We start from the raw sequence: 16,525 nt of genomic DNA, 5'->3' as shown, positions 1-16,525 counted from the left end.
CAGGGGTCGCTCTGGCTCCGATTCCTTGTTTATTTTTTATCCCCCTCCAAGGCAAGGTTAGACTGAAATCTCACTCTCACTGGATGCTGACGCAAGGGAATCATCGGTCGTGTTTGACTGGATTTATGAGCTTAGAGTGTAACTAAAAGCTTGTGCTTTAATGCCCTTTACTGTACATGGAAATAATCAGTTACTGTAGGTTATTTCCCTGCTCCTCCCGGGACGATCCTGCATTCTGACCACAACAATGTAGAATCCGTGAGCTCCAGACCACTTTAATTACTGCCACAATCTGTTCCTGGGTGAAATGTGCTTAATGCACCGTAACTGTGTCATGATTCTTAAATCTGCTGGAGCTCTCTACTCGCATTGTTTACGGACTCTATTGATGGACGAGCTAAGTGCTAACTGATGAACGGTAATAATATTTGTGGAGAGTGGTGTGATGGCTCTGGTTACAGGTTGATATTTATAAATATTTATCCTTATTAAGTGTAAAACTTGACGTTGGTCCTCTGAAGTTCTAAAGCTGTCATCATTTCCTGTTGGTAGCAAAGAGTTCAGTAGTTTGTTTCTGCTTTACCAACTTCAAAACTGTAGTTGACTTCAGTGGCCTTCAAAGTCCAAACACGTATATCTTAGAAATACCATTAATTATACAACACGCATTGCTATCTCGCCGAGCAGATGGCATTCCATTGTCCGTGTCCGACCGGCCTCGCTTTGTTATAGACGTAGTGTTACAGCGGAATTTCTAGACTTGACCATGAGTCAGCTTTTCATTCACATTCCGAGACACTCTGCATCTCCAAATGTCGCCGTGCTGCCCTCCATGCCTCCCTTTTCACGGGGAAGGAAGCCAGCTGTTCCCCCGGGGTAGTCCGCTTTTTTTCCGTTGATCTCGCGGAATCTGGTGGCATTTTGGGGCGCAATAATGAATGCCATTTAACTATCAAGGAAACCCCCCGAGAGGAAGGGAAGGAAAGTTGAGCAAGGAAACAACCCGGGAAAAGGTCAGAGAAAGTGTGACAAGACTAGGAGGGTGTGTGTGTGGGACCGTGTGTCTACTGCTGTCCTCATCTGTCTTCAAGGAAAGCAGCAAGTTAGAGGACCAGGTGACCTATAACCGCAGAGATGGAGGGGAATAGGGCTGAACTGGTTTTGGCGAGGAACAGGTTGGAGATGTTATTAAGCGGCATGTGATGAATGGGGATTCCCTTCCTGGTGGGGGGGCTTTGATGCAGCTCCCGAAGGCTATTTTATCCAGGAAACCATCTGTGCTGCGACTCTCGGTGATTTAGACGAAAGGAGCCTCGTCCCCCGCGGACACACAGTCCCATCAGTCAAGGTCTCATTCATCATAACGCGGAAATTTGACTCAGGGTTTGCATTTGTGGCCGTATGATAATGAACAAGGGTACGGCCCGAGCAGGTGACCTCATTTACACTGCGGTAGTCCATTACTCACGCCAAAAGGCTACGGCCATTTGTTTCACCTTCGCTCCTTCTTTTCATCATGGCGTTTCCTTTTTGCCACGTCTGACCCGAACGCAAAGAGGGGAATGATGGACAGACCCCAGACCCCGACCCCAGGTCCTCCAAGAGCAATGATGGATGAGATAGGTTCCATAGGAGGAACTAATGGGGTTTGACCACACTATGCCTCTATTTAAAAAAACGTTTCTTTTTAATCTATGGTTCTGTCATTCATCACACGCCGACCTCCAAGCGATGGAATGGAGCCGCCAAACCAGATAGCTTGGTGTCTCCCTGAAACTAGCTTTAATATCCTCCTGTCCATATGAGCACCTGTCACTGTAATCCTGTTAGATCGGTGCCTTCTCTATACGGTGAGGTTAATCATTTGAGTGTTTACACTGTCCTATACATGAACTCACCGTAGAGGAGTTAAAGCTTATAGCCTGGATTTTCCTATTGCGGATAAAAGTTCATCTCTTAAATAGCAGCATTTCTGGTTACTTCAGCATCTCTCTGCTCATTTGTGCGTTCAGTACTTCTTGAGTTTCCCTTTCAGCTGAATTTAGACTCAGTGTCGTGTTGGTTTCTCCCTGGGACAAATCTATATTATTCCACTCTACATACAGTGACTAATGGACAGACTGCTGGGATGTGACTCCACCCATGGTGATCTTACTATTCACAGCTGTAAGCCTTACATTTATTCATTATCATCACCACCACAGTTTACCAAATTTACTTTGCAAATGCAGTAATCAATCATCATCTTTGCATTAGCGGCTTCTCTGTCCGTCCCACAGTGAAATAAGCGGGATCAAATGAACAAATGGCACATTAGCATTTAACTGCCTCTGCACTCTTCTGAGTTATTATGAGGATAGTAAAGAAAGCTGAAATCAAAGACCCTATACAGGAATTAATTAGGAAATTTGATGCATTTGCATTTATTCGCACTATGAAGGCCCCAACTATTGCATTGCCGGTTGTATCAGTGGTGAAGTTCTGGACCCTCACAAGTGATGCAATCAGTCACTTGACATTGGGCAACATGATGCGTAGGTACCAGAGATTGAAATGACAGTTGACAGTTCTTAAGGACTACATTGCATTTGTGTTGTAGGACTAATTCACTGGTCTGTTCTTCTGTTTGACCTTATAGAAGTTGTGTTTACGATGCTCCAAGTGACTTAGATTGGACGGAATTTTCACGAAAATCATTCACATTTCAGTTTAACACTAGCATATCACAACAAAAGGCAAGGCTTTCCCAGAATCCATGTTTGTTTTGCCTTTTCATGACACAGTTCCATGTGTTTCCCCTCCACATAACTGTCCTCATGAGAGCCCGTATGTAATTGGGAACAAACATCTGAATGAAACTCCATTATAGTTGCGGTTCATTCATATTATTGAATCTTGTTCTATAACAATATTTAATGAGCTTTTAAATGATAAAAGCACTTTCATTATTTAGAGTACAAATTGATCAAAGTGTTTGCAGTGCTGAAGTGAAAGCTCTTTCCATCAGCGTAAAAGGATTAGCCTTCTTCAGCCGTCGTTTTAGGCAGAAATGTGTTCAGGCTGGCCGGTGGACGGACGAAGACGTGGACGGACAGACATTCGTCTTCATTAGCGGGCCGACTGAAAGGTAAACAGACTAATGCGGTGTTCTGGTATTGATGAGGAGTGAACAGGCTCTGAAGACTCCTCTGCCAGTTGCCAGTCGTATCTCTCCTCCCCTGATAGCGGCCCCCGTCGTCACCCAGGCATGCTTCCAAGGGTCAGGGACAAGTCTGCCCAGCCACACATGCCTTAAGATGGCACGGCTGACTGGCTGGACACTCCAGCCTCTGGGGATTAGAGGGCTAAGTCTTTGCTCCACTGCCAGTCAGTGTTTTAGTTTTGCAGATGTGTGAAAAAAAAGAAAAATCATGCAGAGAGAAATGTGCACACGCTGAGAAATAGCTTCCTGTTTATACCGCTGACGGTTGGTTAAGTTCAGCCTGCTTGCGGTTGTTGTATGTCAGAAATAGAAGAGTGTAATTGATGAAGTAGCCAATTATTTTGCATTCAAGTCTCCATTGTCGGCCACCACTATTTTCGAGAATTATTTTGATTGGAGGGAATATTCCGTCGCTGTGATTGATTGCCACCCTTATTTGAACAAGCTTACACTGTAGTGATTGATCCATTTAGTATCCTTTATTATGTGGGGGGGGAAAAACATCACAGCAAAATGTTGCAAAACATTAATATAATGACATTATTGCAGAAAATGCTGCAGAGAAAATGCTTTCACTGGCAGCTGCTATGACAACAGCACAGCCAATATGAAAAAAACAAAAAAACTATTGTCATCATTGCCAGTATTCTGCTCCAATCTGATGCATGATCATCCACGCTTTCTTTTCACATGAACAGGACGTAAACCCTTGGGCCGATCACACCCCACCAGCACTTTGTTGTGGGCAATCACTCATGTCATCATAGGAGAGGTTGGTCACGAATGCCATGTGGGAAGCAATTTTATAACAGTTTAGGAGAAGGAAGTAGCCACCGCAGATTAGCAGGACACCCATGGATAACCAGATAAGGGAGGTGACAACGAAGGCGAACCGGTATATGGCTTTATGGCAGGATCGATCTGTTCCAGGCGAGTAGTTTGGAAGATCAATACAATAAACCCAGAAGGTACCTGCGACGACCCACCAGAAGGTGAAAAGGTGCAGGACGACGGCACAGGTTAAGACGACGGTCAAAGTCTTGCTGTCCCTTTTGAAGCTGCAGACGTAGACCTGAGACAGAGACTGTGACAGCAGGCCGAACACGCCCAACACTGCGAGGTAGACGGGGATCTTTGGCTGAGCGGGACAGCTGTCCAGATACATGACCCCCAAAACAATGGCTGCAATCATAAACATCGTCCAAATGATATTTAATAGAACATTTGTTGAAAGCAGCACCGGATTGACCAGTCTGACTTGTGTTCTTCGATTAAAATCGCAAAGTTTGGAGATGAAAAGAGCTAAGCCCGTCCACGTCTCCATAAATGTAGTGGCACTTCCTCTTGCTTCCTCTTCGGCAGAGATGTGGCACTTCCTGGGTAAAGGTCCGACAACGAGTCTCGGTAGCCTTGTCTTAAATGTTTATTTAGAAAACACAGCTGCCGTGTCTGAGTCTATATAGGCAACAGTGGCAGCATCAAACTAACAAAGACACAAGTATGATGTCATCAAAACTTTACAACAATGACGTCACGACGTGTGTGTGTGCGTGTGTGTAAGTGTGTGTGTGTGTGTGTGTGTGTGTGTGTGTGTGTGTGTGTGTGTGTGTGTGTGTGTGTGTGTGTGTGTGTGTGTGTGTGTGTGTGTGTGTGTGTGTGATTTGAAGAATTGATATGGAGTAAGTAAGAGCAACAATGAAACATCTCTCTGGTTTCTCTCTTTGCTTCCGTCTCTCCAGGTGCAGGGCAAATTACAGCAAACCCACATCGCTGTCAGCTGCGACCACACTGAGTAAGTCCTGGCCAAACCCCACGCACACACCTCCTCCGCATGTTTCCCCTTCTCATTTTCCGTCCTGACACTAAACCCTCAGCAGATGTTTTCCTTCCCACGTGGCGCTCGCTGGCATTTGTGTTCAAATGTCACCAAGTTAGCCCGGTACGGGTGACCTGGAACGAGGACAGAGGGACGCTGGTGAGACAGATTGTGTGTACAGCAGGAGTCTTTGGGTGTCTTGGGTTTTGGGGAGTTTGGCGGCTCTCCTCAGACTGCTCCACGAGCTTCTGTTTGGAGTTAGGAGGTGAATGAAAGGAGAAGTGGAGCTCTCTCTCCCGAGGCTATTAGCTTACATTTTCACTCACGCCGACTCCACAAAGGCTCTTGTCTCCAGTGGGTATTTTCACTAATTGCCTACTCAAAACTCAGATGGAACTTTGAATGTTTCATGAAGAAGGAAATCCCATCCGTCGTGTTTGGAAACTGCTTTTGAAAGCCTTTCTTCAACTTTACATGTGGAAATTCGCTGAAAGAAGTCGGCTCAGAGAAGTTGTCCAATGTGTTTGAAATTTAATGGAGGAAGAGTAGAATATTTTGATTCCATTTTTGGAGTAGTAGTGGTAAGTGTGTGTGATGCATTTGGTGTGGAGGAAATGTGGCAGGAAGAGAGGACTGAGAATAAAGGTCGTGGGTGAGAGAGCTGAAGAGAAGGGAACACACAGATAGGAAGACAGATGAGAGTCGGCGAGGAGGAGACAGGGGAAGACCGAGTGGGAGAGGATGAGACGAAGTCGCCAAAAAGACTGGCGGCCGTCCTCCCTGTTATGTCACCGACGGTGCACACAGATCCAGCAGAGCGAATACTGGATCACCTCAGACGAAAGAGGGAGAGGGCGAGAGAGAGAGAGAGGGCAGGAGGCTGTCAAGGAAATGCATCAGTGTTACATAGGCTGCCACACTGAGCCAGGTCCACACACACACACAGAGGCAAGGGCTAACACACGTACACACAAAATTGCACTCGCAGTAATTAAAGATCCTAAAAAAGCTCCTCGGGCATTAGATTGTGTAAATACAGGCACAGGGAGAGCCGTCTCTTCCCCTCTCTCACTCTCTCGCGCACACACACAAACACACACACACACACACACACACTGACAGCCTTCAACCTCTATTTTCATCTCCCCTCGCTGTCCTTCGCCTCCTAAGAAAAGTGGAACACTAAACGCTATAAGCCCCATGCCAACTCTCAATATCTCTCGGGGACGTGAAATGAACTCTCAGCTCCGTTGGGGAGAAAACAAGTTAGACTCCGGAGAGCACAGGCACACACACACACACACACACACACACACACACACACACACACACACACACACACACACACACACACACACACACACACACTGCCACTTTCCAGTCAGCACACCGGCCTGCGGGACAAGAAGGTGACGTGTTTGTGTTTCCGTGCAAATGAGAGAGAGAGGGAGAGAGAGGAAGCAGGCTCCCATTCTAAATATAGACGCAAATGCTTGCAAATAATTAGGAGGAATCTTATAAAGACCCCCCAAAAAAAAACAACAACCCAGGAGCACCGAGATAAAGACTGACATATCCACACTCATAATAAAACGGAGGGATGGAAAGTGAGACTGACGCGTGAGACTGCACTCTCTCAGTCTCCCTCTCCCCCCCTCCCTCTCTCTCTCTCTCCCTCTCTCCCTCTCTCTCTCTCTCCCTCTCGCTCTCACTCTCACTCCCCACTCCCATTAAAAGCAGCATCCTGGTTTGTTGCGGCCCAGAGGATTTGGACGGGGAGAAGCACGGCGTAATGACAACATGAGGATACAGATTGGCAGAATGCGTTCTTACTGCCAGTTCCATTACCCTGTGCTATTTCCGTCCGCACGTCTATATTTGTCGTCTGGAAGCCCTCAGAACCACAAACTTTAATGTTTTATTCATTATTACCACTAAAAGTCTTGTGGGCCCAACTAGTATGTCTTCTAAAATCACCCAACGTCGATAATACTGCAGATTTATTGTGATTGTGTGTGTGTGTGTGTGTGTGCGTCACGGCGATGCAATCTTCATCAGAGTCCAGGCTATTGTGTTGTCGATGAGGCCGTGGTTCTTTGTCGGGATCGTCCAGCTGGGGAATGAATCGCCGGCTGTTGTTGTGCCGAGCTCAAAGGTGAAGCTCTCAATTTACGGCTCGATGTACGTTCCAATCCCTCGATGATGATCATGATCTCTGGGTAACGACCCAAAGAACAGGTTCGCAGGTACGAACCGGCCAGAATGAGTTTTTCGAGACAACCGCTGCCCCTTTGTGTTGAAAGCAGACGGTCTAGGGTGGTGATGGGTTTCTAACGGGTGGGGGGGGGGGGGGGAAGACCTAGAATCCGTTCCTAATGAGGCCACCTGAGAAGAACAAGACGACTCTGGGCTGAAACTTTGACCAAAGAGGCACCGATGTAGACAACCTTAAGAAATGAATGTAGTGTCTGGTGTGAACCTTTGGCTCTGCTCTCTGTCTCTTCACAGGAAACCAGACACGATGAAGCAGAAGAACGCCTTCCCACCAAACTACATCCACTCTCTGGACTCCACACACATGATGCTCACCGCTCTCTACTGCTACAGGTATCCACCCTGAACAAACACACACAGAGTTCACACACACAGGGTTCACCTCCTGTTAGCTATGAATAAAAAGTCTCCTTTAATGTCTCTGTCCTCCTCTCCTCTCCTCTCCTCTCCTCTCCTCTCCTCCAGGTCCGGTCTGACATTTGCCTCCGTCCATGACTGTTTCTGGACTCACGCCCTCACCGTCGACACCATGAACAAGGTATTAAATCACAATATCTTTATTTGTCTGCCTCCGAGCTGAACCTTTTCCACCGTCTTTTTTCCTCCTCCTCCTCCTCCTTCTCCACTCCCGCTGCTGTTTCCCGTCCCGTGTCTCTTGTCTCTTTATGCACCGCCGCTCTGTCCTTACAAGACCAGAGCCCAGCGCGCTTTAGCTCCCGGCACAGTGACCGCTAAAGGTTACCGGTTGTGAGAGAATAGTGGGGGCAGCGGACGTGTAACTGTGATTGCAAGCAGGAAGCCAGTTTGAGAAGAAAAATGGGAGTCTTCTCCACGGCTTGGTATGTTTGCTGGCAGCAGGCAGCACCGTATGTCTCTATCAAACAGAGCTGTTGATAGTTGTTGCTGTAAATGACTTCTCTGCCCCCCCATGGTGATACGAGGCTTGTCAGCAGGCCCAGACTGAGACGCACAACACACACACACACACACACACACACGTATGAAACAAGACAGAATCAAATTACCACACAGCCCCGGTTATCTCTGGATGGAGCTTTGGTTTTATGCCTTCACCCAAACTCTCAGGAGCTGCAGTCAGCGACGCAGCATCGCCGCCTCGCTCCTATTCTGTCTCCTTATATGTGTGTGTGCACGCCCTTCTCATTACGCGGGCGATTAGACACTGAAGCGGGGGGCGGGGGAGTGCGGGGGCTGTTAAATGTCTATCTACGCCCCTGCACATGACTCGGACCTGGATAGTCGCGCTAATTGATCGTCCCTTCAGACGGACATAAACCAACCTGCCGTCTGTGTGCGAAGTAATGACGCCGACTCGTCCGTCTTTCCTCCTCCTCCTCCTCCTCCTCCTCCTCCTCTCTCCCCCGCGTGACTCAGCGCCTCTGCCTTTCTCTCAGGTTTGTTCTCTTTCATTTAGTTCCCTATTCCGCCCCCGTCTGTCTGTATTTAGGTCAACCTCACACCGGTTTGGGAAGCCGGTCCGACACATGTTTTGGGCCAGAGTCACTAATAGAACACTTCTCTCCTCCCCTCTCCCCTCCTCCCCCTCTCCCTCCTGTCAGATCTGTCGGGAACAGTTTGTGGCCTTGCACGAACAGCCCATCCTTCAGGAGCTGTCAAACTTCCTGCTAGTGAAATACTGTGCAGAGATGCGGTGAGTTTACACACACACACGCACAACAGCACAAACACAAACGACTTATTAGTTTCACTTTTCATCTCTTAGTGTATACACAGCAACATTTATTGGTCGGGCTGAACACTTCACAGACTTTTATGGTAGATGAGATCCGGTGTACAGTGAAGGAATCTAAACACACCATCGCAGTGTAAAGCTTCGAACCACAGCGCCACAGTTTGTCATCCCCTTTGTTTGCGACGTGTGATCTCTTTCTTCTTCTATCCTATCGAGTCGTATGCAGCGTCTAACCGTTTCTCCTCTCGGGGATAATTGGATGCCTGAGCAACTTTCTCTCTCTCTCTCTCTCTCTTCTCTTTATGCGGCAGCGATGAGGAGGAGAAGAAGTACATCGAGTACCGGACACTGTTGCTGTCGCTGGGCAAAGTGCCTAAGACAGGTTTGTGTGTGTGTGTGTGTGTGTGTGTGTGTGTGTGTGTGTGTGTGTGTGTGTGTGTGTGTGTGTGTGTGTGTGTGTGTGTGTGTGTGTGTGTGTGTGTGTGTGTGTGTGTGTGTGTGTGTGTGTGTGTGTGTGTGTGTGTGTGTGTGTGTGTGTGTGTGTGTGTGTCTTTTTCTCCTAATTGCCTAATTGGACAGAAGTGAACCTTTAACTTTTTCTGTTTAAAGTTTCCGTAGCTGCACTTTCCTGACTGGAGCCGTTGTTCTCTGATGTTAACCTGCCGCCGCTCTTCTCTCTCTCTCTCTCCTCTCTCTCTCCTCTCACCTGCAGGGGATTTTGACCTCCAGCAGGTAAAGAAATCCACGTATTTCTTCAGCTGAGAGGATCGTAAAGACAAACTGACAGAGGGGAGATGAGAGGAATCGACAGAGTGCAGCAGGGGAGTTCTGCTGGTCCAGGTGTTCCCACCGGCCTCGGCTCCCTCACACACACACTACCGCATTGATCCGCCCCCCGCTGGAGCTCACGGGGGGGGGACGTTCACACTCGGTGAATCCGTTTCGATTGACTGACCGGTCGGGTGAGATTCTCATCAAGGGAGCGTTGAGGAAATCACCCATGAATTGGGAACATTAAGACTTCCAAGCTACTGTTGTTCTGTTATAATGGCACGTAGAACACAATCAAGTGTGTGTGTGTTCTTGTGCCTGTGTCGGAGATAAATGAGCTACTGTGTTAGCTTACAAGCCATATCATGGACTGAGTCACATCAGAAAAGTACGTCAGTCTCCATCTGTCAGCAACACTTCCACTGTAAAACAATGATCCAGCAGCTCAGTGGACTCAGCAGCCGAGCCGTCACAGCGGGAAGACAGCGCTCCACAGGACGCTGACCTGCTCCGCCTCACCTCATCAATCATGGAGCCCATCGCTTACAATCTTCAAAAACATTTGAACTTCGAGACGACTCCATTGGAAAGTTTCAAGAGGAACCAAACTCCTCGCTTATGGAAATGGGAACACACAGAAGAGAAGTTGGAGAAAGAGGCCTGAAGGAAGGAGAGGAGGAACAGATGCTGCTCAGATAGCGTCGTGACCGCAATTCACACTTGATTCTCACTTCCAACAGAGTGACTTAGCGCCCGATCGTATAAATAAATGTGTTTTTTAAAATGTCTGCTCATTCATTCATTGGTTCTAAGAGATGATTGACATCGGTAGTCGGCTAAGCAGGAGTGAGTGTGTGAGACAGTTGGTTACTTAGTTATATCTGCTTATTCAAATTCGATTGTCACGAGATGAAGGCTTCCTTTTAAGATGCACCACAAAGGGCTCACAGGCTTCCCTAATCAACTCCCATCTTATTTTTCTGGGCCAGTGCCACATCTAGAAGTAAAAATAGCAGAGCTGCTATCTTGATCAGTGCTGGAAACGCAGCGGTTTCACACAAAAGGTGCTGTTGATGTTCAAAGGCAAATATAGGCTCAGCCCAAACAAAGAGAAAATGACCTTTGATGGTCCTGTAGGTTCTCATCTGAAGTGGATGAAGACCAGAACACGACATACTTGACATATTTCATCTTTCTTCAAACTGAATTTTCTATCGTGGCAAAAATTAGCTATCGTATCAAATGAATGGAAACTGATATCCATGACAGTTCTGCTGTTATTATACTTTAAAGTAGCTGCACACCCATTTTCACAATTTCAAGCACTTGATGAACTGAATAAGACAATTATTTCTCATATTGCCGATTTATTTATTGCACTTACATATTCTTGCTTCTCTGGCAATCACATCGGCTCAGTTTTCACCAAGAATATTAAAAGAGCAACTAACGCATTTTGACCTCGTGTTTCAAAGCTGAGAAGGTTCTATGGATGAACTGGGACTCAAATCCCTCTGGACTTGGAGATGGACGAAGCCAATGTGGAGGAGACCTGAAGAAGCTCAGTAAATGTGTTTTTTAGTACCGAGTACAGTAACCAAGCAATTGTACTTCAGTTAGTTACACCTGCTTAATTGTTGTCATATGTCACATGATAAATAAACTATCTTAAACTATCTTATCTGATGACTGATGACTGTGATCCAAGTCCTGCTTTCCAGATATTACTCTGATCCCAACGCTGTGTGACCTTTGCGTTGACATTGTGATGATCTATTCTGCCTTTACCCTTTCTTTATTGCATCCATGGCAGTTTACTAAACAACACAACAAATGAATCACATTTCCCTTGAACCTGTCTGATATGCCGGCGGGCATTCTTCTATACTGTATCACCTCAGCACGCGTCTCCTCTGGACTCCTCCACCCGGGGCTCAAGGACAGACGCTCTCCTCTGTAAAGTGCTCTCAGCGTTTCACATACTTAACACGTATCACATTTCACTTAGCTTTTGACACACCAAAGAGTGGGCATGGATGGAGGGATGGATATGTGTAAAAGCGGCTCGATCAATAGCCATGTCCAAACTGCACAACATCACGCGGGGCAGGAGGCCGGTAAACCTACCGGCCGCTCTGTTTTTCTCGTCGAAGTGGAGAAACTACTGCCAACTCTGTGCTGCCGGAGTAAACAGGATATTGAAGATGTCCTTTCAGCAAATTGCTGTTTGTCGTGGAGCTGGATGGACCCGTCTCCGTTTCTCTTGGGTGATTCCGAGGATGTCTGCTATTAAAATGGACCTGTGCACCATCCGACCTGCAGTAATGGAACGCAGCTTGTAGCAGGAAATGGTGGAGATGGCGTCCATTATGGGCCCTCCAGAGGTTTACACGTTGTTTTGATGAGGATTCTGTAAGGGGAAGTGTAGAGCAAAGGAAGACAACTTTTGTATTTGTCAAAGCCATCAAGCTTCTATGATTGTTTGTGTAGAGACAAAAAGTTCTTCACTTTGGAACAAAATAGAGCTCTGCCCGTCTGCTGTCTGCAGCTTTGGTCGGATCCATACAGGAGAGACTCTGATGCTGCTATCGGATCATTTGAGTTTATCGATCAATCCTTCAACCAATGGCTTTAAAGTCCTCAGCATCCTTGTTATCCTTTCCTGTTTCAGTCTGGCACAATTGACTTCTACCAAGTTATTCTTTATATATGTTAGTAAACACACAACGCTTCAGCTGTTTTATCAGTCAGTTTCTCACATTGAAATTAAAATTATGTTAATTCAAACTATTGTTACAATAAATTAGTTTTAATCATTATTAAATTAATTACACTCAAATGGTGAGTCACTTTCATACAGGGGACATTTTTTGCCCCCATATTTTAGAAGAAGAAAAATGTAGAATTCAGGGTGGATTTTGCCCTTTTTTCTCTCCTGGTTATCTCCACAGTTCAGCGTATTAGCCGGCGTGACGCCTCTGTCCGTATGTCTGCTTCAGTAAACATCAGACAGACAGCGTGGCTCTCGGCACCCTGCTGGCGAGCTTAATGAGTGAGATGACTTCACTAACGGGCTCACTTGATTAAGGCGTTTGCAATACTTAACTGGCACATGTTTCCCCTTGCTGTGTGTGGCCGTCACAGTTAGGAAAGCACAAATTGAATTCTTATCGTTTGCTTCTCTGTTTATTGCCCACTGGCAGCCAGGCAGCCGGTCTCATCTTTCAACATTGGAGTAACGACAAGCCTTATTGTGGCTGTCCAGGAAAAGCTAAGGATGGCATCTCGGAATTGTAGTAGAAGAATGCAAAGCATCTTTTCTGCAATTTTCTAAGTAGTTCTTTCTCGATTAGGATCTGTATCTTCACATAAATATGCAGTTTGTTCAGTTTAGAGTTGTTCACGATTTGGAGAGTACATCAATCCTGTCAGGAAATGTGAGAACTTTATAAAAGGGTTATTTATAAACGAAACATCCTGACCGCTGAGTTATGGCTCTAGTCTCACATATTGAACTAAATGCCATCAAACTGTGGCAGGATCACTTAGAGCAGCAGCGCTGATGCGGAATACGACTTTAAAACTCCAGTCACATCCAGCACAGACGGCCGGCGTGGAGCTTTTAGTGTGAGAAAGTGCAGACTGTGGAAGTGTCACTCGCTATCTGACAGGCACGGCGGTGCTACGTGCCGTCACTCTTTGATAGCCGGAGCACTCAGAACTCACAGAGAGAGGCTTTGATTTCCCTGCCAGGGCTCCTGGGCTCCCCCAGCCTATCTGCAGGCCCTTCCACTCAGTAACAGGACACACACACACACACACAGTCCAGGGGATAGAATCAGGACAGCGGTGGCAGGTGTGTGTGTGTGTAGAAGAATTATCAAACACATACGCACACACATCTGCTGGGTGATGTAACAGAACGCACCACATGGCCGGCTGGTGATTAAGCGCACAAAGTGATGAAATGTTCCTGGGAGCTTTTATCCTTGAAATCCTTAAATAACTGATAGACAAAACTAGATGGGAACACCAGGGCTGGTTCACCATCGCTAACAAGAGGTCAGAGGTCATTTTTACTCCGGCTTTATAATATTCACAACATCAGGCAGAGGATTTCACCATCACAAGCTTTTATTGCATTAAGAAGCACTGCTCCCAGTAGGAATATACCAAGAATTATCATCTGGGAAAGCTTTGTTGTGCTTTTTCAACATGCTAACCCAACACTCTGAGTTAGCTAAACACGAAAGAGTAGAATCATACTGTAATCAAATACAATTTATTTCTTATTTCCTCTGTACAGGTATTGCAAAGAGATATAACTGACAGCCATGTTTGCATTATGGGGGTTTTACAGCCACACACAAGAAGAGTAGTAGTACATGTAGTCTACTGTTTGTGGAGACGCTAATATATGCTAGGCACTATTTATGCACAGTCATTGTTGTGGGATGTGATTAGTTAAAAGTGTGAACAAAACAAGGTCACTGACATATGGACGTCTTCTTGGTTCTCTCGGTACACACACACACACACACACACACACACACACACACACACACACACACACACACACCCCGCCCGTGACCTCGTTCTGTGGTGATGGACGGTACTGCGCTAGGAACCGAGCCTCAGATCTATGAAGAAAGGGAACAGAAGTAATGACGAGTGATTGCTCTTTTCATGTTATGGTGCGAGTCACTGGCGGGGGGGTTTGGACTGGGGGAGCCGGTTCAAAGGCTGAACCCAAACACTAATCATCTGAAGTCATTAGCCTGCATTTACTTGACAGCGTTGAAGTAAAGTAAAGTCGCTGGACTCCAATGAGGAGCCCTTTATAGGAAAACACTCCACTCCTCTCCACTCCACTCCACTCCACAGTCTGCAGGCTGTCTTTACTTTCATGTGTGAAGGTATGTTTAATGGAGAAAGAACTAGAATGGAGAGTGGAAACACACAGGAGAGATGAGAGTCATTGGGAAATAAGGACACAAGATGGCAAATACCGATACTGCTTTGTGTGTGTGTGTGTGTGTGTGTGTGTGTGTGTGTGTGTGTAACCGTCTCACACAATGCTGAACATGTTTGGTAAGAGTTACAAAGGTGTCCAAGAATTCCAGAGGTGACATCATGTAAAAGGAAATGAAATCATAAATATGTATAGTTAAATTAATAATAAACAGTGGGTGTGGTCGCCACGGCAACCAACACAGGATCATATACAAAGCCGATGATCAAAAAGTGCTCCATCCTCTGTACTGCAAGTGTTTTTATTCTACTGTAATTCTAATATTCAAGTAATATTTCATACAGATGTTAATACAGTTTTTGTAGCAAAGATTCAAAAGATGATTTCCTCCCAACCGTCGTCTAGTTAACTTGTCTACAGCTACGGTAAACTAGGCTAAACACGTAAACCTAGGTTGTTTTACACGATGTATGACCTTTGACCTTTATATTCAGTAGCTTGCGATTTCAGTCTAACTTGTGAAGTATTGCCAACTGCTTATTGCTCATAACTTAGCGTGAGGAGTGTGTTAGTCTGATTCTGAGTTGTTAAGTGTCATTCAGGATTTGCATACAAAACATTTCAGGCCCCAGAATTTTGGTTGAAGTCTGTGTTTGCTGTTGTTTTGAAGTTGTGGTGTTGATTTTGCATCATGGTGGTGAGGTTTGTAACGTGTGACTGTGACTGTTGATTGATCTCTGTTGTATGTAACTACATCTTTGTCCATTCCTTTCTATTCTTTCCGACGAATTTGAAATGACTAAAAACTATTTTTGTCATTAAATGCATTTCCAGTCTTCATGCAAATTCTTTAAACAAGTTCACTGAAACACAATCATCATAACAAGACTCATTCTTAAGGACTTTTTGTGAAGCTAAATAAGTCCCGGGGCCTAAAACAAAAATACAGATCTCAAGTTTCAAATCACTTTATAAAAATGACTAAAAATATTCCTATTAGTTCTGTATAGAGCTCTGGGGATGGATTAAAAACACCGAGACTGAAACTAAACAAAATGAAAATGCAAAACGAATATAAGAGAGGAGCTCATTATTGGCAGTGGATAATGAAATTCATTGAATGATAAAAGTCCCAAACCGAGCGAGGGATTCCAATTTCCACTTTCATCGGCCACTAATGGTTTAGGAATTAGTGAGCTGAGGTGAATATAACATCAGGCCCGGCAGGAAACCTCCTTTCTGCCCGCTTTTGAACTCAAATCTGTGGGATCCGATGAATTCATCAAAGAGAAGCACCGTGCAACACACACACACACACATCCTTGTGAAGTGTGTGTGTGTGTGCGTGCTGTCTTCTGCTGTTAATTTGAACCGTACAGTACACACAGCGAGTGTGAGCATCGCAGGAGTTTCATTATCGGTGCAGTGAATTGAGGTTGGCATAGTGACACGTCGCCAACACACCGTGGCTGAATGAATATGAGATTCCAGATTAGAAGAAGAATGGATTTGCATGTTGATGATACGATGACTTTGAATGGTTTTTACATTTTCACTCATACATTCCTCAGATTTAATTGGCAGTGAAGCTGAATTCTTAACCTAGAATAGATGAATATTTTCCCAAAGTGTCAGATGTCACAATTAATAAATGACTATAAAGTCCATCATCCTCATTGAGCTTCAGAAATCAAGTCCTCAGAAAGTGTTATTTCCTTATTTATACATTTTTGGTAGATCATTTTGATTGATGACTCTTTAATTTAAACAAACATT

At 45.5% G+C, this 16,525-nt stretch overlaps 1 protein-coding gene across 1 annotated transcript in view; it reads left to right on the top strand.

The window, feature by feature from the left end:
* polrmt (polymerase (RNA) mitochondrial (DNA directed)) overlaps positions 1 to 11,425 on the top strand; it is a 30,726-nt gene extending 19,301 nt beyond the window's left edge. The window contains exons 16-21 of the mRNA XM_076153448.1: positions 4,942 to 4,994; positions 7,527 to 7,625; positions 7,758 to 7,830; positions 8,873 to 8,964; positions 9,318 to 9,388; positions 9,719 to 11,425. Coding sequence (XP_076009563.1) covers positions 4,942 to 4,994; positions 7,527 to 7,625; positions 7,758 to 7,830; positions 8,873 to 8,964; positions 9,318 to 9,388; positions 9,719 to 9,768 — 438 coding nt within the window. The 3' untranslated portion in view covers positions 9,769 to 11,425. The remainder of the gene's footprint in view (positions 1 to 4,941; positions 4,995 to 7,526; positions 7,626 to 7,757; positions 7,831 to 8,872; positions 8,965 to 9,317; positions 9,389 to 9,718) is intronic.
* The last annotated feature ends 5,100 nt before the right edge of the window (positions 11,426 to 16,525 follow it).

Source organism: Genypterus blacodes, unplaced genomic scaffold, assembly GCF_046128005.1.
Source record: "Genypterus blacodes isolate CSIRO-AG114 ecotype Tasmania unplaced genomic scaffold, CSIRO-AGI_Gbla_v1 ptg000058l_1, whole genome shotgun sequence".
NCBI lineage: Eukaryota > Metazoa > Chordata > Actinopteri > Ophidiiformes > Ophidiidae > Genypterus > Genypterus blacodes.
The sequence above is the reverse complement of the archived record's forward strand: the minus strand, read 5'-3'. Positions and strand labels throughout refer to the sequence as shown.